General features: G+C 49.7%; 1 protein-coding gene across 1 annotated transcript in view; it reads left to right on the plus strand.

Annotated features, from left to right (window-relative positions):
* Positions 1–23,873, plus strand: part of Synj2 (synaptojanin 2) — a 103,580-nt gene that overhangs the window by 64,194 nt on the left and 15,513 nt on the right. The window contains 12 exon segments of the mRNA XM_036169291.1: positions 2,840–2,901; positions 5,475–5,571; positions 7,829–8,001; positions 9,644–9,725; positions 10,370–10,519; positions 10,625–10,790; positions 12,892–13,083; positions 15,480–15,561; positions 16,903–17,043; positions 18,421–18,613; positions 21,165–21,323; positions 23,213–23,369. Of these exon segments, the coding sequence (XP_036025184.1) occupies positions 2,840–2,901; positions 5,475–5,571; positions 7,829–8,001; positions 9,644–9,725; positions 10,370–10,519; positions 10,625–10,790; positions 12,892–13,083; positions 15,480–15,561; positions 16,903–17,043; positions 18,421–18,613; positions 21,165–21,323; positions 23,213–23,369 (1,654 nt within the window).

Below are 23,873 nucleotides of genomic sequence, written 5' to 3' on the forward strand. Positions count from 1 at the left end.
TTTTGAAGACATGTGTATCTTTGCTAAGCCATAGTTTACTATTCTATAAAGTGGGATTAAGAATACCTGCCTTTAAGGGGTTATAGAGAGGATTAAAAATCACAATACATACTAGAATTTAGCATAGTGTTTAGACACACACATACACACCCATACTCAAATGATAGCTGTGGTTAATAAGAACAGAAGTAAATGGGGACTAATATGAGCCACATTGGGAGAAGTGTGGTTCTGTGTACTTCAGCTAGTAAGAGCTTTCTCCCCTTCAGAAGGACTCACATGTAGCCGTGTAACATAAAGAACATGTCTTTGGCAGGGCAGTGGTGGCACACGCTTTTAATCTCAGCACTTGGGAGGCAGAGGCAGGCGGATCTCTGTGAGTTCAAGGCCAGCCTGGACTACAGAGGGATTTCCAGGAAAGGCGCAAAACTACACAGAGAAACCTTGTCTCGAACCGCCCCCCCCCCCCAAAAAAAAGAACATGTCTTTGGCTGTCTCTCTGCTATGCCTCACATTGATAGGAAGTCAGAAGTCCTAGGCTCACTGATGGGGCGTTTTCTGTGTGCACTAGACATCTGGAATCAGATGCAGTCCTTCCCTTCAAGGAGCAAGGGACAGACTTGTAACAGTGTTAGAAGACGGCTGTGACAGAGGAAGGCTGAGATCTGAGTAGCCGACCCAGGAGGGTGGAGGGACCACTCAGAGGTCTAGAAGGGGTCCTTCAGTAGTTTTGTCTAGATGGACTTGGGACTTAGAACCACTCAGGCAAGTGAGGCAACCCTGGGCGAGGAACGGCAGGTGCATTGTTGTAGCCCCAGAGGTTCGTATCTAGGGAATTGCACTGGCTTAGTGTGTGGGGTCCCCGGTGTGAGTCATTTTTGAGGTCTGGTGGTGAAGGGAGCTGATTTGTTCCATTTGTCTGCTTCTGGTAGCATTGCCAGCATGGCCTTGGCACATTGAGCCAGGAAGAGCTGTGCCATGGTCGGCTGGTAAGCTAGAGGGCAGATGCCACATGCTAGGCCATGGTTGTAATGAGCTTTGGGGTGAGGCATGATTAGATAGAACCCCCCAAAGTGTTCCTGAGGACACCCCAAGGGAGCTGTTGACATGAGCGTGCTGCCAGCCTCTGAGTGGAAGCAGTGGGAACTGCAGAGCCTGGACATGATGCTCCTGATTACCAGGGCTCCTGAGTGCAAGCTGAACCTCTGCTGTGACCCCAGAAGGTGTTCTTGGGACTTGAGCTATAACTCAGCTGTGAAAGCTATGGGGATAAATTAATAGTTTTAGGGCTCAGCCGAGGATCATCGACCCTTTAGCCGGAAGGGAGAAGCTGAGGTGGAGGAGAAAGGGGCAAATTTTAAAAAAGCAACATGGGTCAATGGAGATTTTATTCTGCCAATTGCAGCTCCTTCTCAAGCCTGCTGGCATACTTGCCAGCACACTTACACCAGGAATAGGTGATGCCAGAAAGAGACGATGTGGTACAGTGTTAGAGTGGGCCAGAGGTGGAGGAAAGAAAGCAGAGCTGGAGATGGCAGAGACAAGACACAGGGTCTGAGGAGTCCAGAGTAATGTTTCTCATTCTCTCCCCTTCCTACCCAAAGCCCTTGCCACTTTAGAAAATGGAGAGCTTCGGCCGGAAGCCATGATGCCCAGAAGTTCCAGGGTTCCCTGCAGCTTTGCACTATGGTTTCAGCCCCAAGCTGCTCTTTCCCTGATGTGCTCTCACATACTTTTGTAACCAGAGCAAAAGGGGTTAGCAAGAGACAGGAAATGAGTCAAAGCCCATGCTGCCAAACCACAATGGGCATGCATCAGGAATCAGCTGGAGGCTGGTGAAACACGCATTCCCGACTCCACCCTCAGAAATACGGCTCAGCAGATCTGAGCTGGACCTGCAACTTAGCATTTCTAACATGTCTCCAGGGGAGTCAGGGACCACGCTTTGAAACCTCCTGGCTGAGACTCGGGTCCTTTCCACCCATCTCCTACCCTGGTTATTCCTGTGTGGGTGGAGCCCTTGATTCCCTCGTGTTCCCAAGAATGGGTTCTTTGTTCGCACTGATGTTAGATTAGCCATGGTGATATGATCATGATGCTTGGGCCTATCCTGTTCCATTCTGGGCTGGGCTGGGCCTTCTCCTGCTATTGGTTGTTGCTGCTGCCCTGGTTTTCTCCCTATGGCCTATCTTCCCCTGAGGCGGTAGAGGACGCACAAATAGAGAAGATCCTCATGCCACACTGGAGCCGCTGGTCCCGGTGCAGTCTCCACTGTATTAATCCAAGTTGTGCAGAATTGTTGGAATCATTCTGTGGTGACCATAGCTAGATGAGAATCACCTAGGTTGGGGACTCTGTTTCCTCACTTTGTTCCTGACTGGGTACTCAGTGACATACTGACTCAGTACTCAGTAACTAAGCAATGTATGGCCTAGGTAATGTTTAGACAGAGAGCTCTAGAGCCTGGGCCTGGACACTGTAGTGCATTCTGCTGTGCCCTCAGGTGGCACTTATGTCACACAGGGACTTCTGGCTGTCCAGTACTGGAGCTTGTCACAATGGCTTTTTGTTAAGAATAGAAATGGGAGAATTTTGCTGGCATGGTCCACGCTATCATTAGGGACCCCACCGCCGCTGCAGAGTAGACCCGGAGATATACCAATCCTTGCAAGGTTGGGAGTGTGGTTAGCACAGTCAAAGGTGCCTGGCCTGCCTTAGCAGAGAATGAGCCACAGAGATGGCCAGGCAGGTGCCACATGCAGTCTGGCTATGGAGGGAGGAAGTCATCATCTTGGCTGGGTGAACATCACTGTCATCATCCTGTTCTACCTTTCTGTAGGTTGGCTCCCATCATCTGAGACTACACAGAGGCCTAGAGGCCAACGCCCCTGCTTTTGAAAGGTAAGGAGCATCAGGGACTGTCCAAGACCTTCCACCCTCCATTCAGATGGCAAGGGGCAGGACAGTGGGAAGGGGAACCCCAGGCCCAGACCAAATCTGCCCCTGGCTTTGGTCCTTTACCCAAGAAAGGAGGACCCAAAATGATAATTTGCTTGCTCTCAAATCTCCTTGACAATTAACTCATCAGTGTGTAGGTAGCACTTTGTAATTACTTTATCTTGTCAGTTTCTTCTTAGAATGAAGAGTCACCAATTACTCCTGGTTAATAAGGGGTAATCTGAATTATGTCAGCACTATTCCTAGCTAAAAATAACATATTAAGTTTTTTAAAGTATAGAAAAGTGTAAGGTAAAAGAATATGCAAACTCCCAAGTCCCTCTCAGACTTTACCCATTATCAATTATTTATGTATCCTAGATAAAAGCTTTAGCATATATATTTCATTTTAAAAGAAAAAAAGACAATTGGACCATAACATGTTGTTTTATACCCTGCTTAGGGAAGACCATTGCTAGCCTGAGCTGTTTATAATCTGTTCTTGAATAGTCAGTGCCTTCTTTAAAAGGTTTTGCTTTTAATTTTTAAAATCTTAAACTTAACAAAATTCTCTAACTTTGAGTTCTTTATGCATTCCTCCTGAACCCTCACTGGGTTTTGCATTTGCTTATATATTTTTTGAAATCCATATAACACTGGATTAGTGAGCACACCTGTGACTCCCTAGTTAGTTGCTATAAATGATGGGCTCCTCTGTGTAATCTAGTCTTTCCCCAGAACACGCTCAGGTGTTCTAGGCATGACACACGCAGCGTCAGTTTGATTGACATTGGTCCAAACTAGATGTTCCCAGGATGTAGTAAGTGTAGACTAAATTCTAACAAGGGGACAGTATCCTGCTGGGTGTGTTCCCAAACGGACCCTTCCTCTCGCCAGAATGGCGCATCTCATCACAGACATGAAAAATGTCGTCTTATTTTTAGACAAAGGGAAACAAAGAAGAATCACCTCCCAGGTGCCGAGCCCTGCCTGCTTTTACTCTTCAGTTCTTACCACTTCCCTGCTCGGGGAGGCTGAGCTGAGCTTTGCAGATGAGAGAGCACAGGATCTGTTCCAGAGTCAGCTTTGGTGCCAGGAAAAGACAACAGCCCTTCTGCCCTTGGAATTTGGAACCTGTTGGGAAGGAAATAGAGATCAGACAGGGAGACCAGACACATATGGGCCTTATTTCTGAGAATCTGTGTGGCAGGATGTGGCTTGGATGTGTGGCTAGTGTGGGACATTAACACCCAGTGACAGGCACAGTCAGCAACCCATGTTTCCTCAGAGTGAGGAAGACATATGTGTCTGAACCTCGGGAAGAGACAAACCTCCTCTGGAAAATCCCTAAGAGCAGATCGTCTGTGTCCATCCCTTCTTGTCCCTTCCTTGGGCTGCCAAGGCTCTCACTGTAGTGGAACTAGCAGCCTTGGAAAGAGTTTTACCCTTCACTGGGGTCGACTAGTCAGCAGATAAGCTTAGATAAAGCTACCCATTTCTAAATCTTTCTATATCACGTGGTATCACTCAACACCAAGCAGGAGAATATTTTTTATTCTCAGGCTAAAAATAGTTCTTTACAAACTTAAAAATAATTATATTTATAAAATAAATTGTAGGAACCTGGAAGAGAGAAAAATGTTGAAAGAAGAAAAACAAATTTAACATTCCACCCACTTTTAGTATCATAGTGTATAACTTAACATTCTTTTCTATATTTACATAGAAAAATTACGCTATTAAGTTCTATTGATATGTCTGATTTTTGCACTGTATTTTCCTATTTTTAAAAGCACAACATTGAACCATTTCAAACATTAAAATTATGAAGGTACTTTCACTAAGCAAGGTAGCTCATACCTGTTATCCCAGCATTTGAGAAGTGCAGGCTGGGAAATCAGGTACTGAAGGCCATCTTTGGCTATGCAGTGAATTTGAGACCAGCCTGGGCTGTATTAAACCCAAGGGAAAATAAAGTTACTTTTAGCAAACTTGTGATAAAGATTAAGAACCAGCGCCTCTGTTATACTTGAAGGTGAAATGTGTACTGCCCATTTTGTGATTCCATCTAATTTGGGTTTCACAGTGAAACGCGGCACCTGGGAGGCAGTTGGCCTCTAAGGTAGACGTTGAAGTTCATCCTCCAGTGTTTCTAATTGGGAAAAGGAGGGCAACCAAGAGAAAAAGGCAGCTCTGGGTTGACTTTGGAGATGAGTGCGTTGAACCCTTATGGCTGTTGACAAAAGATGGGGGCATTCTAGGTGGCACCTGATAGAAAGGCCAGGGCAGCCTCATCTAAAAGTCACACACACTAAACATTATTCCTGCCTGGAGACTGCCATTCAAACAGCCTGGACTGACGTACACCCCGTGAGTTTTAGATGGACAGTGACAATAGCCAGGAGGGAAAGTATTTCTCCGCTGTACACTTGGGATTAAGGGACGTGCCTGGTCCTGGACCTCCAATGCTGAGATGGAGGCGCAGGCTGTCTGGCCTGGGTGCCATGGAGTCACCGCCAACCCCGATACCGTTGCAGGCACATGGTGCTTCTGAAGGAGCAATATGGGAGGCAGGTGGTCGTGAACCTGCTGGGAAGCAGAGGTGGTGAGGAGGTGCTCAACAGGGCCTTCAAGGTAACGCTCACCTTCCTCCACAGCCAGGGATGGGTGGGGAGGGGGCAAAGGTGGGACCCACTCACATGGTAGGGCCTTGAGACTCAGGCAGCCCTGCTCACGTGACTGTTGAGAACAGCAAGTACCCTCCTTGGGTTTTCAGAGCCCAGCACTTGATGGCTTGGGCTCTTAATACTTCAACTTTCTATGAGTGGAGGGATGGGAGAATTTGTTCACTCTCTGAACAGAACTGTTCTCCTGAGCTCCACACGGACAGAGAGGCCCCCCACCTCCATGCTCCCTCGAGGAGCTGCTCTCCAGGCCAGAACAGAAAGGAAGCCTGGCGCTGGCCTGACACCTCAGAGGATCTGTGCCAAGTTGCTGCTCCGGGCCTCCTGGTTCAAAGCAGACCCCGTGTGGCTCCCTTCTGCCTGGATGGCCTTCAAGTTTCATGGTCACATTTGGGTTGCCAGGGGAGGCCGTGTGCCAGCTCCTGGTAGACTCCTTTTGATTCCTGGGCGCTCAGTTCGGAGCCGAGTGGATCTCGACAGGGTGAGGGAGCAGGTGGAGCACATGACTCCACTCAGATCTCTCAGCCACAGAACCCCTGAGCTGGCCATCTTCTGTGACGGTTCAGTGAACTGAGGCAGTCCCCACCATCCTGTCGAGGCTCCACAGCCTCTGCTTTGTGGGAAAAGGCTCTCTGGTTGTTTGAAGTTCAAAGAAGTCCCTTGTCACCTTGGTAGAGATGTGACCTTTGTGGCTTCCACTGACCTCTGACCCCTAACCCCTGGCTGGAGGAAGCCAAATCCAACTGGAGCGCTCATGTCTCTCTGTTTGGAAAAGCTGCATGTGTGGAACAGGAGCTCCCTTGCGGCCTGGCCCGGTTCTCCTTGGCCAGACTTGATTTTCCTGTTTAGTTTGTTGCTATGGGCAACAAGCATACGAAATATCTCCTCCCACTTCTCCTGGCAGCGAGGCCGGCTGCTTATTTTAAGGAAGGTGAGGGGAAAGGGGTAAGAGAGAAAAACCAGCCTCAAAAATCTCTCTCCAACAACAACAACAAAAACCCCAGACCTTTCATGCTTGAGCTATAACAAGGACACGTTCGGCCCCTCCCCCAGCCAGTGGCCATGCCCCGGCACTGAAGTGGATGCCTCCTTTATACCCAGAGGACAGAGATGTCCCCAGGAGTTAAGGATGGTTTCTAAGCAGGTAGAACTAACACTCCTTGGAGGCAGGCCATGGTTCTAATGCCTGAGCATCCCTTACCAGAGAGAAGCCAGGGCCCGGCAGGCAGCCTGGGCCCCAGAGGTTGTCATTCCACAGCTGGGCAAGGCCACTAAGTTCTTTGTGTAGTTCCACAGGCTTCTCTCCCCAAGAAGAAGGTCGCAGAGTATGTTAACTTGCCTTCTGGCTGGCTGGAGCGATCCACAGTCCTCCTAGTTCTTCGGAGCTCTCAGCCCCTCAGGCTGGGCAGGTGTTGGGTGAAATCGGTGAGGTCCAGAGCCAGGTGGCTGAGGAAGGCAGGCAGCCTGTCCCCTACCTACTCCAGGGTGCTTTGGTGAGCAGGCTGAGGAAGTTCCCCAGGCTAGGGAAGCTGTGTGGGGAAAGGAGGCTTCTGTGGAGGTGTGTCCTGACCCAGCCATAGCCCTGATCTGTGCCTCTCTCTGTCCCCTCACCTTTACCCCGGGTGGTGTTTCTCTCTGCCCGCCCCCCACGTTTACTCTGAATCAGGTGGGGCAACATCTCCTCCATCTTCGGCTTCACCACCCTACACATCTTGCCGGCCATCTCAGTCTGGAGACTCCACTCTGGCTGAGCCCACCCTCCTAGGGCTGGTGCCTGTCTGGATGAGGCTGGTTACCAGGGCAACAGGAGCTAGATTATGAGCTGCACGGCCTGCCACATGTCGCTGTTCTTGAGGGCTGGGCACTTGGGCCACCTGAAGAACAGCTCTGACCTTCCCTCACCTGTGCCTCCCCCCCCCCAGCCCCAGGAAGAGTGGGATGTCCCCCAGAGAGACACTCCTGCTGTGGGCTCTTTTGCCCAAGGGGGACGTTCTGCTCTTATGCAGGCAAGATGTTCTTTGTGTTTTCTGTGCCCTCCAGCTTTTGTCTTGTCGTTTTTTCTTCCAAGGTCAGGGCCAGTCTACCGGCTGATGTACTCGCTCTAGCGGGTGACGGTTGGTGGTCAAAGCACCACGGGCACACCTTGCCTTTGCTTCCCATTCTTTTCTGTGGGCAGCATGCTCACACCCTCCCCTTTCCCTTTTCAGAAGTTGCTCTGGGCTTCCTGCCACGCAGGTGACACACCTATGATCAATTTTGACCTGCATCAGTTTGCCAAAGGCGGGAAGCTAGAGAAATTGGAGAACCTGTTGAGGCCTCAGTTAAAGCTGCACTGGGATGACTTTGGTGTGTTTGCGAAGGGCGAGAATGTAAGTCCACGGTGAGTCTCGGTGGGGCTTCAGACTCCTGCTGGGGGAGGAGTCTGGAGGCTGGGGGTTGGGGAGTTGGGGGGTTGGGGGGCCCCTTAGGTCATGCACCTCAACAGAAATCATTTCCGTCCCTGGCTGCCTGGCTACGCTGAGGTTTCCTGAATCAGAAGCTCTGTGATGTTGGGCTTCTGGAGTCCTGTCTTCTCTCTTCCCTCCTCTGTAGTTGGAGATATGCTTTTGAATTTAGTGAGAAGATGGTAATGCCTGGTTTTCTGGAAAAAGACATGTCCGAACATAAAGGACTGAATTACAACATTGAGCTCAAAGCTGGCCATTGTAGCTCACTTGGTAGAGTGCCTGCTGCCTAGCATGCACCAAGCCCTGGGTTCAGTCCCCAGCATCAAGCAGAACTAAGTGCGGTGGTGCGCTCCTGCATTCCAGCACGTAAGGAGCAGACACAGAGTTAGAAGTTCAAGGTCATGTACAGTGAGTTCTAGGCTATCCTGAGCTACCTGAGACTCTGTCTCAGAAACAGAAACATCCAACCACAAACCCAACCAACCAAACGAGCCAAAAAAACAAAAACAAAAACAAAAACAAAGCAAACAAAACCCCGAGCTCAGAAGACATGACTTGGCCACATTGAGACAGGACCTATGCCATGAGCCGGTACAAAGCCAGAGTGCCACCTCACTGGGCTGGGAATTACCCTGTTGTGAGTGGAGCCTAAAGAAGGTCCAGCTTCCTCAAACTGTAGTCCATCATCAGGAGATCTCAGATTTATGAGATCACTTTCTCATTAAAACTCCCGGGCACCCTGAGAGTCTCCCCACTGCATACGTGTTCACCGTCGTTCACAGACACATGCAGAACAGTAAAAACTTTACCACCCAGGGTATTGACAAGGCCACGCTCTGCCACCTTGTCTCAGTCCTTACTGTAAAAAGTACCTTTTCTCTGTTCACCTCTGGCTGTGATTTCCACACTTTTATGCTTCTCTTGGGTGATGTCCCTGTTTACCCTCAGTGCCAAGGTGCCACCTGGCTTTCCAAACACGAGACAGCAAGGCTGTTCCCTGCAGAGAAAACACTGGGTACCCTCCTTCAGACCAGAGTTGCAGTGTGGTCGGTGGAGAATCATGTTGGTGAAACGGCAGTATGCCCATGCCACTCACTTAGAGTGGCATCACTGCCTGATAAACCCATTTCCTGTCAAATCGACATAGAATTGAAAAACAAAAGGTTGACTTGCACCATCCCAAGTTTGTCTGCCTGTGTATATTTACCAGTGTGTGTCTTTGAACAAAAACATGCAAGCAAGGTCATTGACCAGCTGATACAGTGTCAGAGACATGGGGATTAGCACTATCCATAAAGTGCTGTAGAATGTCATCATTGTAGATATCAAGGACCAACTGTGCTTACTGTGACCCAGGGGTGTGGGCTGCTGAGAGTGCCTTCTTGGGTCTGTCTACCGTTTCTGTAGTCCAGGATCTCTTGGGATGTGTCCTGGGCTGTGATAAGCCACTAGGGAGGAGACAGGAGGCTGTCTTGGGAATAGGTTTCCTTGGGAGCAGACAGACCTAGGCCATGTGTTGTGGCTGTTGGTCTTCCAAACACATCTCATGGTCCTTCCATATCTCCTGGCCCTAAGTTTTCAGAAAGGCACTCTGCGGATGAATTGTCTTGACTGCCTGGACAGAACCAACAGTGTACAGTGCTTCATTGCCCTTGAGGTGAGTTCCTGGGGTCGTTTCTGTCACGTCTTGGGCTGTCAGTGGGGCAAGAATGGCTTTACTGAGTTGACTTTCCAGTGATAGGTCAGGTGACAGGGATGTGGAGGGGGGACATTTAGAGCAGTTTCTTTGGTGGCTTCCTGCTTGTACCATCATATGCCTTTCCCTGTCATAGATGTACTTATTCGTGTGCCTACCGAGATGTGTCCCAGACATTGTGACCCAAAGACTCCAGGTGCTCTTAAGAAGTAGATATTCTGCATAGAGATAGTCTTGAATATACCCCAGAGCCATGGCAGTGTGAGACAGGCTGAGATAACTGGTCCTGAAGCCTGGCGAGGAAGTACCCAAGTGCCACTGTGGCCCTAACTGCCTGGCTGACCTATTACAGTTCCATCTGACCCATCTATTGTCTCCCCACTGCCTCCTGACAGTAATGTTGGTTGACCTGGTGTCAGGCACAGAGGGGCTGGGAAGATGGTCTAAGCCAAGTTGGGGGAGTCAGGGTGTGTGGGGGGGGGTAGTGGTTTTTTTCTCTGCAGCCGGTGCTCCTCATTGGTAGTCTGATGAATAAGGTGCTCACTCGGAGGCAGCAGTAGGTTTTCTAGGTGTCCAGTGATAACCATGATTGGTTTCTCTCCCAGGTCCTTCATCTACAGCTTGAGAGCCTGGGGTTAAATTCAAAGCCCATTATTGACCGCTTTGTGGAGTCCTTCAAAGCCATGTGGTCTCTTAATGGGCATGGCCTGAGCAAGGTGTTCACAGGGAGCAGGGCCCTGGAAGGAAAGGCCAAGGTAGGGGCAGGCCAGGGGTGCTGGGAGGCCAAGGTAGGGGCAGGTTGAGGGGGCAGGAAGGAAAGCCCCTTGGATCTCTCTTACCGAGTTTTTGTGCCCATGCAGGTGGGGAAGCTGAAGGATGGGGCCCGGTCCATGTCTCGTACCATCCAGTCTAACTTCTTTGATGGGGTGAAGCAAGAGGCCATTAAGCTGCTGCTGGTTGGAGATGTCTACAACGAAGAGTCCACAGATAAAGGAAGGATGCTGCTGGACAACACAGCCCTTCTGGGTAATGTGTGCCCACCCTTGCATGGGGTGTTGACAGCCTTATAGGGTTTGAGGAGGCAAGGGTGACAATGGATGAGAGGCTACACCCAGTCACGTGATCTAAGGTGAAGCTTCTAGTCTGTGTTCTGTTTGGATCAGTTGACCTAAGCAGCCTGACATCCCTGTACAATTGTCCCTCAGTATCCACAAAGTGCTGATTCTAGATTCCTGTCTTTGTTAGGGTTTGTATTGCTGTGAAGAGACTCCATGACCATGACAACTCTTATAAAGAAAAACATTTAATTGAGGTAGCAGCTTAGAGTATCAGAGGTTTAATCCTGGTGGGGAGCATGGCAGCATGCAGGCAGACATGGTGCTGGAGGAGCTGCTACATGTTGATAGGCAGGCAACAGGAAGTAGACTGACTCACTGGGCGTGGCTTGAGCATGTATGAGACCTCAAAGCCCACCTCCACAATGACACACTTCCTCCAACAAGACCACACCTACTCCAAGGCCATACCTCCTAATAATGTCACTCCCTTTGGGGGGCCATTTTCTTTCACACCACCACAGTTCCTATGGCATAAATCCACAGATGCTCAAGTCCCGCCAGGCCCCTCAGAAATAAAGAATGTTGTTGAGCTCTGGAGTGGGTGGTGCGTCCAATCTCATAAAGCTGTTAGGATTCATTGGGGCGAGTTCTGCCCTGTTTTGTCGTGGTGGTAGTGGTGCTTAGGATCAAACCTAGAGCCTGGTACATACTTGACTAGACCATGGATCTGGACACCCTTAGCCTCCTGTTACTTTCTGTGTTCAGATATGTTCTCACCAAGCTGCCTACCCTGGCCTTGAACTCACTCTAGCCAAGAAAGGCCTTGAACTTTTGATCCCTCTGCCTCAGACTCCCAAGTATCTGTGATTACAAACTCTGTGTCATTAGGCCTGATTTCTAGGGGGATCTTTTCATGACCTCTTATTCCTTAGAGGCTATGGACTTATTATTCTAGGGGGAAAAAAAGAAGGGCAGAGCCAGCTTTTGACTTATAAGAATGATTAAGTTTTAGAAACTTCTGATGTTTTGGATAAATAAATGAACCCATGTTAAAATAGTTTTATATAGGCCTTTCATTTCTCATTGCTCCATAACTGGGGAACACTTAGCTTTCCAAGGTGATATTGAATATCTGCTCTGGGTTTAATTTCCAACTCAGGAAAATTGGAGCCAACTCCAGGTGTACTGTGAGCTCATTTAGTGGCAAACAGGAGCTTTATGTCACTAGTTTTAGAGGTTTTTTTCTAGGTATATTTATTTTGTTTTCTGTATATGAATGTGTTGCTTGCATGTACACATGTGCACTATGTGCCTGTGTGACAATCTTGGACCCAGAAGGAGTTGGATCTCCTGAAACTGGAGTCATGGGTGGTTTGAGTCACTCTGTGGGTGCTGGGAATCAAACCCAGGTCCTCTTAAAGAGTAACAAGTGCTCTAAACCTCTGAGCCATCTCTCCAGCCCCTAAAGTTGCTAGCTTTTAAAACTGTGGGTAAATTTTGGATCTCTAAGTAGATAGAGATATGGATGCAATGTTTTGGTTTTTAATGCCTTAAGTTTGAGGTTAAATAAAACAGTCTTGCTGGATGGGGAAGGTAAAAAAAAAAATGGCAAAAAAATGCAGATTTGGATTGATGTTTCAAGTTCTATCTATCCATCTCATATATATACACATGTGTATATCCCATACCATTATTTGTACCTGTGACACATTAGTTAGATGGTTTATTCTGTTTGGCCTCCCTTTCATTCCTGTGTCTTGTTCTGTGGGATCTTGGGCTGCAGAGTCAGTGCTAGGCTTTTCCCGAGCTCTCCTGTCACTGGGTGCCATGTGCCTCTGTAACTATAGCTGGGAGGCGCATTTCCAGCCCCATGTTTTCATGACTTCCTGCAGACAGGACAGTGGAGTGGTTAGGGTGTCCACCCTCTGTCATCTCCCTATGGACCACATTCAGGTCGGTTGTCTACAGCTCGTGAGCGGCCTTCTCTGACAGGCCACCCCTCGTCCAGTATGAGAGGGTCCCTACAGCCTGGGCTGTGGAAAGCATGTTTCTTCCATGCTTCCTCACAGTGACACCCAGGATCCTGAAGGCCATGACTGAACGCCAGTCGGAATTCACCAACTTCAAGCGGGTCCAAATTGCCGTGGGGACCTGGAACGTGAATGGAGGAAAGCAATTCCGAAGCAATCTCCTGGGGACAGCCGAGCTCACCGACTGGCTTCTGGATGCCCCCCAGCTCTCAGGAGCCATGGACTCTCAGGGTGAGGACGGTAACTTGGGAAAGGGTGAGCAGGGCTCCCGACAACCTGTCACAGCAGCTTGACTTGGCATGCATTGCCTTGTAAAAATGAGTGCTGATATTTGCATTTTCATTTATCAAAATGTTAAAAAATCATTGAATGCTGACTGGCGGTATTAGGTGAATGTCAAGACTCCTCTTCTTCTTCTTCTTCTTCTTCTTCTTCTTCTTCTTCTTCTTCTTCTTCTTCTTCTTTTCTCCTTCTCCTTCTCCTCCTCCTCCTCCTCCTCCTCCTCCTCCTCCTCCTCCTCCTCCTCCTTCTTTTTTTTCCCCAGACAGGGTTTCTCTGTGTAGCTTTGCATCTTTCCTGGAACTCACTTGGTAGCCCAGGTTGGCCTCGAACTCACAAAGATCCGCCTGGCTCTGCCTCCCGAGTGCTGGGATTAAAGGCGTGTGCCGCCACCACCCAGCTCCTTTTCTTTTCCAAGTACTTGGAGGGGTTTCCGGGGAGTAGTTGGCCTTTCTCTAAACATGCAGAGATTTTGTGGTCAGTGGTTAAGCGATGGGGTAGCTGTCGTCTGTAGGTGTGGCCTCTAGACTGAGCTGCCATCAGGAGCTGGCCAGAGCAAGGCTTGTGGGAGATGCTGGGCACGGCCACAGTCCTGTCTTTCTCCAAGCCTATGCCATCCTGAACAGTCCCAGTCTAGAACTCTGGGATCCCAAATGCTAGAGCAGCTGAAACTTTTCAGCACTGTGGTGATGTCACATGGGGGCGGGGACACAGTGTCACAGGGGAGCATCTTCCACTCCTGATCTCATATGATGAGTCAGTACAAGCACAGCAGGCAGAAAATGTATAGAACTATTCTCTCTCTCTCTCTCTCTCTCTCTCTCTCTCTCTCTCTCTCTCTCTCTGTGTGTGTGTGTGTGTGTGTGTGTGTGTGTGTGTGTGTGTGTGTGTGAAGGTGTACATGACACAGATGAATTCCTTGTGTAGAATTGGGTGTCATCCCTAAGATATCTCATTACATGTGTGCAGATATTCCAGAGTCCAGACTCTGAAACTCCTCTAACCCAAGCAGTTTGAGAAGGGTTACTTAGCTCGTCGTGGTGTTCATTCAGAAGCCTGGCTGCTTTCTGCATTCCAAAGCAAAGAACAGGTCCACGCCTGGGTGGTGAATGACTCGGGTTCACTACAGACAGCCTCTCTTGTCACATACACATGTGGCCCTCATCTCTGGGAAGGAAGGTATCAGGGTCCACAGTTCAGGGTCACTGGCATTGTCACGTAAGTGGTGGCTTGTGTTAGCACTGGTAAAGTACCCAGAAGCCCTCTGAATGACACCAGAGGCAGGCCAGTACTGCCAAGGATATTCAGCACCCCTCACTGGGGAGAGTTCCCTAATGCCATGATGGCCCTCTTCTTCTGCCGCCTGTGGCATAGGGTGGTGGTTAAGGCACACTGATGACTGTTGGGCCAGGATGTTACCGGGGAAGATGGCAGTCACCTCACTGGAAACCCAGCAGGCTCAGGGTAGAGGGTGTGTTGACCTTACTGTTGCCAACTAGATCAGACAGAGGAAAACCAGTGTGTCATTTAAAGAAAGAAAGAAGCAGCTTTGTACTTTGAGCCCCTTCAGCTAAGGTACCAGGTGCCATGTGGCCAGTAGAGAAGGACGTGGAAAGCTAGCTGGGTTTTTGCTGCATAGGCTCCTTCCTCCCGGCAAGAGCCATATCACTTCCTGCGTTTGGAACACTGGTCTTGACGGCTCAGGAACGTGCATGTCTGAAGAAGTGTCTGGAAGGTCCAGTACATGGCTGCAGGGACTCTCTGAAGCACTGGCCTCCTTTGTAGACAGGAGTGGCAGCTCCAGGCATACTGTGCTCCATGGCCAGGCATCTGCAGCACATCCCATCAGAGGCCCCTGGGCATCAGTGTCTCCTCTGAGCACAAGCAGCCACCCCCAGGTCACTCTGAAAAATACTTGGGGACCACAAAATACATAAGAAATAATGTTGTTCCCTTAAGATCTGGCTGGAGAGACATGTCACCAGGAAGGGTGAAAGGATGCTCTTCTTTTGAAGGGCCAGGCTGAATCAAGTGTTTTACTCATGGCATTCGGTTTAAATGCTACATTCCCTGGTGACACAGCGGTTCCTTTGTAGAGGAAGAGCCAGGGATCCAGAGAGGTCCACAAGCTGCTCCAGGCTGAATATAGGGAAGGGCAGAGGTGGGGTGGGCAAGAAGCACAGACGGAGAGTGAGGGCAGGCTTCCGTAGCTGGCCCCCTGTGAATGGCCAGGTTCAGCGGGTTCCAGCAATGAACAGGTGTGGGCAGGAAGGGGGAAACAACCCTATGAACCAACAACATGAGGTCTGGCACTTCTGACCCCTTTGGTCTCTCGCCTTGTTCCCCAGGTGATGGCAGCCCCGCTGATGTGTTTGCTGTGGGGTTTGAAGAGATGGTGGAGCTAAGCGCAGGGAATATTGTCAATGCCAGGTAAGGGGACCAGACATGGAGAGCAGGGTGTCCCTGGATCAGATGCCTTGCCAGGATCAGGGCTCCAAACACTCCTAGAATCAGCCTGTTTCTGGGCCAGCAGCCCATGGCTCTGGCTGTCTGGGTCCTCCTGGCTCCATTCCCTGCACACACTGGCTGATGGAATGCTCTGGTCCTCTTCCCCTGCTGATTAAGCAGAAGGAGGCACTGGTGTGTGTCTTTTGTGAAGGGGGTTTTAGCCTGGGCATTGTGTGTCATTGAGTCACACTGTCTCAGGAGGGAGGGAGGGAGAGAGGGAGGGAGGGAGGGAGAGAGAGAGATACAGAGAGAGGGAGGGAGGGAGGGAGGGGGGAGAGGGAGGGAGGGAGGGGGAGAGGGGAGGGAGGGAGGGGGAGAGAGAGAGAGAGAGAGAGAGAGAGCACGGGCGCCCAGGGAAAGTGAGGAGAGAGGGTCCCATGGTAGGTGCTGAGAAGTGCTCTTTCCATACCAGGCAGGAAGGGAAGACCCCAAACCACTGAATCAGCATTTGACAGAAAGTCAACCAGACATTCACCCCCATAGGTGACCCAGTCTTATTTCAAGGAACTCTTTAATTATTAAGATTACACATACTTATTATGTGGGTGTCTGTATACACACCAGCGCATCGTAGTGCAATGTGTCAGTCAGAGGATGGCTTATGGGAACTGGTTTCTCTCCTTCCTCCATGTGGGTCTTGGAGCTTGAACGTGGCTTGTCAGGTTTGGTGGCAAATTCCTCTACCCACTGTGCTAACCCTTAAGGAGCTTTTTAAAATAAAATAAAGCAGGCTTTTTTGGGAGGTCTGAGCAGAAGATCCTTATTGTGCCTGGTGTCGGGGGTGGAGGAGCCACTGTGATGGATAAAATGCTATCAGAGCTGGGCCTGGTGTCGCACACCTGCCGCCCCAGCTACTCAGGAGGCTGTGGTAGAAGGACTGCAAAATCAAGGTCTGCCTGGGCTACAGAGTAAGTTCAAGGCCAGCCCGGGCAAGGTAGTGAGTTACTGTCTCAAAAGGTGAAAAGAAGGTGGGGGTGCTCAGGAGTAGTTTCCTGGCCTAGCCTGCACAGTGCCCTGGGGTCAAGCCTCACCACCACCCAAAATAAAAATATAAAAAATTAACAGAAAACAACAAAATTAAAGAAATCAACAATGTGTAGATGTCCATGGGGAAGACTGATGCCTGGCACTCATTTTGGGGGGGTACACGCAGCGTGAAATCGAACCTGTAGAAAAGATAGGCGGAGGGCTGAGGGGTTGGCAGTGGGAGATGGGTGCTCTATACTAGCAGCGTGTGGCATTTGACTTCCCTTGCCTTTTCAGCACCACCAACAGGAAGATGTGGGGCGAGCAGCTTCAGAAAGCCATCTCCCGCTCTCATAGGTACATCCTCTTGACTTCAGCGCAGCTGGTGGGCGTCTGTCTTTATATCTTTGTACGTCCATACCATGTCCCATTCATCAGGTAAGAGCACTCAGTTTATGAGCGTCTGGGGAACCGGGGCTTGTGAGTCTGTGCTGTGTTCTGTGACTTCCTCCTGATGCTCCCCCCCCCCTTGCCCCCTCCGACTCCAGCAGGAAAACAGGACCGGCCTTTATTCTCAATACACAGCGCAAAACTCCTGAGGGAAAATGGGCTTGAATTGAATATTGTCTGGCAATTGTAAAGCCACCGCGGGAAAATCCTAGCTCAGGAAACTGGTCTCCTGGGAGGAGTCAGGACTGATATCAAGCAAGCTCAGGCAGGGCAAGGAGCAGGACGCTCTGAGCAAGTGCTGAGTGGACTGTTCGGGAAATACCGATGAGTTTGCCTCCTGTAGAATCCTATTCATTTTACCTCGTGATTACTTCTCCAAGGTGATGATGGCTTTGTAAGTGTGAGAAACTTAGGAAATGAGTGTGTCTTTTAGAAGAGGGTGTGTGTGTGTAAGACATTGGAGGAGTTTGCCTTTTTCTTTGCTTTCTCTTTGTCTCCTATTGCTACATGGTCTTGCCCGTGGCATTAGAGTTACAATCGCTAAGGAGCGGCCCGAAACTTGCCCAAGCACCTCCATCCTCATATAGAGAGGACCACTGGAATGCCCTGTGCATTCATAATCTGTTACCTTAAAAACACATTTAAGGCCCTACCCCTGCCATTGTGTTACTGGGGCAGCTTGGCCATGCCCCAAGTTGACTAGGAGAAATCTGGGTAAAGGTTAGTGATAAGTCCTCAGAAGAGGTGAGATGAAAGAACGGCAGGTATTCCTCACCCGCCTGAGGTCTCCTCACCTTGTCCTCAGTTTCCCGCCCTTTGGCCACACGCTTGTTTGACTCGACCTTTGGGCAGGTTATCCCCCAGCCTGTCTCCCAGCTCTCAGGTGTAACAGCAGTCTCCAGCTGTGGCCTGCTCAGAGAAACATTAAGTAGCTAACAGTCTGGTCCTGGGGCCCTACACACGGGCATGCATCCCCAGTGAATTGGGAGAAGGGCATTATGGGCCCGACTCCCAGGTCAGCTGAAGGCCCGTTTCCTAGTTCTCAAAATTGTCCATGGCCACATCATAGGGTATACACTTACATGAGAGCTGAGGGCTGTGGGAGGCGCATCCGTGAAACCCCTACTGCTTCTGCTGGGAGTGGACTGGGGCAGACCCGGGCATGGTGTGTCTGCAGCTTCCCAGAAGACTGGTGGAGGACCGGGTGCTTCTGACAGAGATGCAGTGCTCGGCGGTGAGCAGGACCACCGTGGACTTGACCACACCGCTCTCCAAGCACGCGGCCACGGGCTCTTCTCTGTGGCAGAATAGGTTTCCATCTCCCCACCGCCGCCGCCAACAGAGCATGCCCTTCTTTCGTTACAGGGATGTGGCCATCGACACCGTGAAGACTGGCATGGGGGGAAAGGCGGGGAACAAGGGCGCCGTGGGCATCCGCTTTCAGTTCCACAGCACCAGCTTCTGCTTCATCTGTAGCCACCTGACGGCTGGCCAGTCTCAGGTGAAGGAGAGGAATGAAGATTACCGCGAGATCACTCACAAGCTCTCCTTCCCTGCAGTAAGTGGCGCATGGCTCGGTGCGTGGCCGCGTGGCTCGGTGCGTGGCACGTGGCTCGGTGCGTGGCGCGTGGCTCCGTGCATGGCCGTGTGGCTCGGTGCGTGGCTCGGTGCGTGGCTCGGTGCGTGGCACGTGGGTGAGCTTTGTGCGCTGGTCGGCTGTGCGCTGCTCCACTGTGGCTGTGCGCTGCGCCCACTGGCCTGGTTCTGCCACAGGTGGCTGTCTGGGCTGCTAGCGACCCCACCCTCAGCACCATGAGCCTCTCCACCATGGGGGGTGGGGGGTTGGGGGAAGATGGGCTGTCATTCTTGGAGGAGGAGCCCAGTCCCGCAGTGTTCTGTCCCCTCCTACCTCCACTGCCTGGAAGTCCTTGGGTAACCTAGCTTTTGTTGGGGGTGCACTTTGTGGGCGTTTCAGTTCAGATGGATGGAAGAGAATCAGTGTGGTCAGGGGAAGAACATTTGAATTCAAGTATGATTTCCTTCTCGAGGTGGTAGTGGGGGTAGTGTGGGTTCTGTTTGCTTCTGATGCGCACACACACTTATCTCTGTTGCTGTTCAGCCAAGAACTCCCGTTTCCAAACTGGCAAATCCTCCCTGAAAAGCCGCAGTCCCCCAACCCATCTGCCCTGAGGTCTCCAGTAATGCGCCACACTGCCCCCTAGTGACAACCTCGAGATTTCCATGCTGAAGCCCATGGGCTTTGTTTTCAAATTTAGAATTCAGTGTTCTCCTTCCAGTACAAAGATGACCCCCCAAAACCTCAGCCTGATGCGTGGCCTCCACTGGCTAGACAGAAAAGTATGGGTCAGATGTCCTTGCTATAGGTCCCTCCAGCTTTCGACAGGCTGGTTGGATCCTGGAATTCTCCTGTTGGACAGTAGAATGGAGCCTTTAAGGCTTTTAAGCCTTGGCATTCCCAAGGATTCGGCTGCAGAGCAAAAGTTCATCTGGTTTCAATTATAAGTATCTGAATCCTCGCTGTTGTCTTTATTTCTTGAGTTAAAGAACAAATAAGTTGGGAAAATTTCTATTTGTATGTAGTCCATTCTTTCTTACTTGAAAATGAGAACTTTGAAACACCATACTCAGGATACATTCCAGTAATTGAAAATTTTATTAGATGGCCCTTTTTCTTCTGTAGAAAGGGATGTTGAGTGACCTTATAAATTAGTTCTTTGTACCAGTTGTGTGGATTACAGTAGCCGCTGACCACAGGTAGCTACTTAAATTTAAATTAATTTAAAATCACTTGCCTTGGTGCCTTAGTCAGTGTTCTGTTGCTGTGAAGAGACGCCATGATCACAGCAACTCTTTTAAAAGAAAGTGTCTAATTGGGGCTGACTTACAGTTTCAGAGGTTTAGTCTGTTATCAGCATGGCAGGGAGTATGGCGGCGTGCAGGCAGACATGGTGCTGGAGAGGTAGCTGAGAGTTCTACCTACAGATCCACAGGCAGCAGAGTGACACTGGGCCTGGCCTGAAAGCTCAAGGCCCACCCCTAGTGACACACTTCCTCCAACGAAGCCACACCTACCCCCAACGAAGCCACACCTCCTAATCTCTTCAAATAGTGCAGCTCCCTAGGCATTCAATTATGGGAGCCTGTGGGGACCATTCTTATTCAAACAACCACAACTGGTCAAGTTCAAAGTACTTGGCCAGTACAAAGTACAAAGCCTCTGGCCAGTGGCTCCGTCACTCAACAGTATAGAAAGCATTTCCACTACCACAGAAAAATGTGTGGCCTGGTTAGGGCCATCTCATTCTGTCTGTACCATCAGTGTGAGTGGAGAAATTTGAAAACCCTAGTAGAGGGGAAAAGCTAGGTTTAGAGCTAGGTAGATACGGGTTCACATTTCAACTTTATCATGTACTAGCCTTGCAGCCTTCGGTCAGTTACACTAACACATGCACAGTGTCTGCTGCGTGGATTCTGGAAGCATAGGGTTCCCTTGGAGCCCTACACTTAGAGACAGTCCTTATGTCACTGCTACTGTCACTGTGCTAGGGAGGAGAGCTTGGAAGACTGGCTGGAGATGATTGGCTCCTGCTGGGCAAGATGGGAGGGAGGGAAGTAATGAGAAGTTTACAGGGCTGCTCACTGTTTCCCTCATGCTGAGTGTTTGGGCAACACCTCTCAAGATTCAGACAGAACAAGCCATAGTGCAGTGACGGAGTGATTATTGGTACAGTGCTTTTCAAGTGGTTTTGAGGCTTTGTCTGGACCGCTCCAGAGTACTGTTATATAAAATAGAAAAGCAGGACTGAGGATACAGCTCATGTTTATCTAGCACTGCATAGACCTGAGTGAGAAGGTGCATGCCTGTTATCACTGCTACATAGTCCTGGGCTACATGGAGCCCTATCTCAAAAAATAATGTAATAAAATAGAGAGGCAAATTATGTAAGGATTTCTTGGAAGGTTTATAGGGCTAGGTAAACGTGAGACACTTTAATGGAAAACTTAACAATTTAGGAGAAATGACCAAAGGCGTGTTCCCCTCCCCTCCCCCACCTCCCTAACGCTTGGTGATGTTCTTTATAACTTAGGGGAGAAACGTCTTTTCACACGATTATGTGTTCTGGTGTGGCGATTTCAACTACCGTATCGATCTTACCTACGAAGAAGTCTTCTATTTTGTTAAACGTCAGGACTGGAAGAAACTTATGGAATTTGACCAGTTACAGCTCCAGAAGTCAAGTGGGAAGGTGAGTTGTACCTTGAAGATATTTCTAGTAACTGTCGTGGTGTGGAGTGCTGTCTCCCAAATGCAGGCACTTGTGTGTTAGAACTGTGAGTGGCTTGAACTCCAATTCTGATGGTATAGAAAACACACAGGGCTGGGCAGTGGTGGTGCACACCTTTAATCCCAGCACTCGGGAGGCAGACCCAGGCGGATCTCTGTGAGTTCGAAGCCAGCCTGGGCTACCAAGTGAGTTTCAGGAAAGGCGCAAAGCAATACAGAGAAACCCTGTCTCGAAAAAACAAAAAACAAACAAAAAACAAAAAACAAAAAAGAAAGAAAGAAAACACACAGGGTTTACGCAGTGAGAAAAGTGGGGTGGTGCAGTCTCACAGACTGCTGAACATAACTAGGCTCTGGCTGGCCACACTCAGGATCCCTGTGTCTCTCTAAAGCTGAGTGGCTATACCTGAGGGAAAGCCACCAGCAGCATTGAGCACAGTGCGGGAGTGAGGGTACTTACTGGCTTTCCATCACCTCTAACGCGCTGTGTCGTGTACTTTTAGACAAATGGAGTCAGCTCCTCTGAGGTTCCCCAGAGAGGGTCTGTGCTGAGCCTGAGTCATGATTGCCTTCTAGTGTCCCTCTGACAACGTGTTAGAGGTGTTGAATACTGGGGTACATGGTCTGCTTGGACCAAATGTATTTATCTGTCTACGCCCGTGTGGTCTTTTTAGGGACTGCTTTGCTTCTGGTACCAGAAATGACGGGTGACGCTTTGGACTCTGTTCATAATAGTTTGGTGCTGTCCCTTTCTTGTTGGTGAGAACACCAACAGAACCCTTACACACCAATTTGTACATAGACTCCTCTGGAGTACCCTACAAATTAGACTCATTTTATTGACAAAACGGAGAGGTAGGTTGGATTTTGTATTGTGTAGGCAGCACACCAGGCTGCCATTCGCTCCAAAATTGTCCCCTCACAGAGTGCACATGTGCTATTCCATGAGCCAGGTTTCTGAGGTCTCCAAAGGCCATGGCATAAAATGACACAGGTTCGGATACAGCAGTGGGTCTCAACCTGTGGGTCAAGACCCCCTTAAGGGTCACATATCAGATATTTACATTAGGATTCGTAACAGTAACAAAATTACAGTGATGGTGTAGCAACGAAGTACTTGTATGGTTGGGGGTCACCACAGCATGAGGAACTGGATTAAAGGGTCACAGTGTTAGAAAGGGTGAGAGCCACTGGGCTACGGACTTCAGTTCTTGAGGGTCAGAGCAGCCAGCTTCTGGGCATCCACAGCAGATCTGCTCCAGTTAAGACTGTTGCTTATTTCCATGTCCTGCTGTCCTAGCAACAAGTACGTGGGCATGCCATTCATTGCTTTCAAGAATGTGGCTGTTTAGATGTGCAAGGAAAGAGGACTGAAGGTCTCTCCCTCCAAAACCATGAGACCCGGCCACCGTTTTGAAGTTTGCTCTGCCTAAGTGTGGAGTGTGCAGATGAGCCATGTCACCCCACAAATCTCTTTTCCTGCCTCCACCCTTTCTTATTGCCCTCTCTGCTCCATCAGGGAGGGAGCTTTTGCTCCAGCGCTAAACACATTGTAGACAGGCCCTGGAATGCCCAAATGAGCAAATAATAACCCCTGTCCTGTGGTCCTTTCTCGGTCTCCAAGGGTGATAAAGGTGACTGGCAGGGAGAGCAATGTACTATGATGGTGAGTGTGTGTGTGTGTGTGTGTGTGTGTGTGTGTGTGTGTGTGTGTGTCTCCAGCTATTAAAAGGTATATATGTTGAACATTAGACATATTTACAAATATAGATTCTACCACTTTTTAGAACACTTTGGAATGCACTTTTTTTTTTCTCTGAAGATGGCTTTGTGATTTCTTCCTCCTGACAGATTTTCAAAGACTTTCATGAAGGAACCATTAACTTTGGGCCCACCTACAAGTATGATGTTGGGTCAGCTGCCTACGATACAAGTGATAAGTGCCGTACCCCTGCCTGGACAGACAGGGTGCTATGGTGGAGGAAGAAACATCCGTACGATAGGACAGGTGAGTGCCATGGGTGTGGCTGAGACAAAACGGGGGGGGGGGGGGGGCAAGTGAGAAATACCGCCAAGGGGAAGGACCAGTCACTCAGCCCAGTGGCCTGGCTGTGTCAATCACATTTTTCTCAATGAATCAGCCGCAGGGAGAGCAAGCCATTCTAGATGTCGCCGTCTTTGAACCACCTCTCTCCTGGTTTTGCCTCTCCATCATGGCTTCTCCCACCCACCCACCCTCTCTGCCCTTTATCCTGGGGAGAGAGAGAGAGAAGTCATGGGCTATCCCTCCGCACTCCCCGCTCCACTCCAGTACTTTATCAAGCCCATTTTCTTCTACCAGATTCTCACCTCTTTTTTTGCTGTTGTTGGGTTTTTTGTTTGTTTGTTTGTTTTTTGTTATTGTTGTTTTGTTTTTTTTCCCAGAGTTGAGGACCGAACCCAGAGCCTTGCGCTTGCTAGGCAAGCGCTCTATCACTGAGCTAAATCCCCAACCCCAGATTCTCACCCCTTG

Source organism: Onychomys torridus, chromosome 19 (genome assembly GCF_903995425.1).
Source record: "Onychomys torridus chromosome 19, mOncTor1.1, whole genome shotgun sequence".
Lineage (NCBI taxonomy): Eukaryota > Metazoa > Chordata > Mammalia > Rodentia > Cricetidae > Onychomys > Onychomys torridus.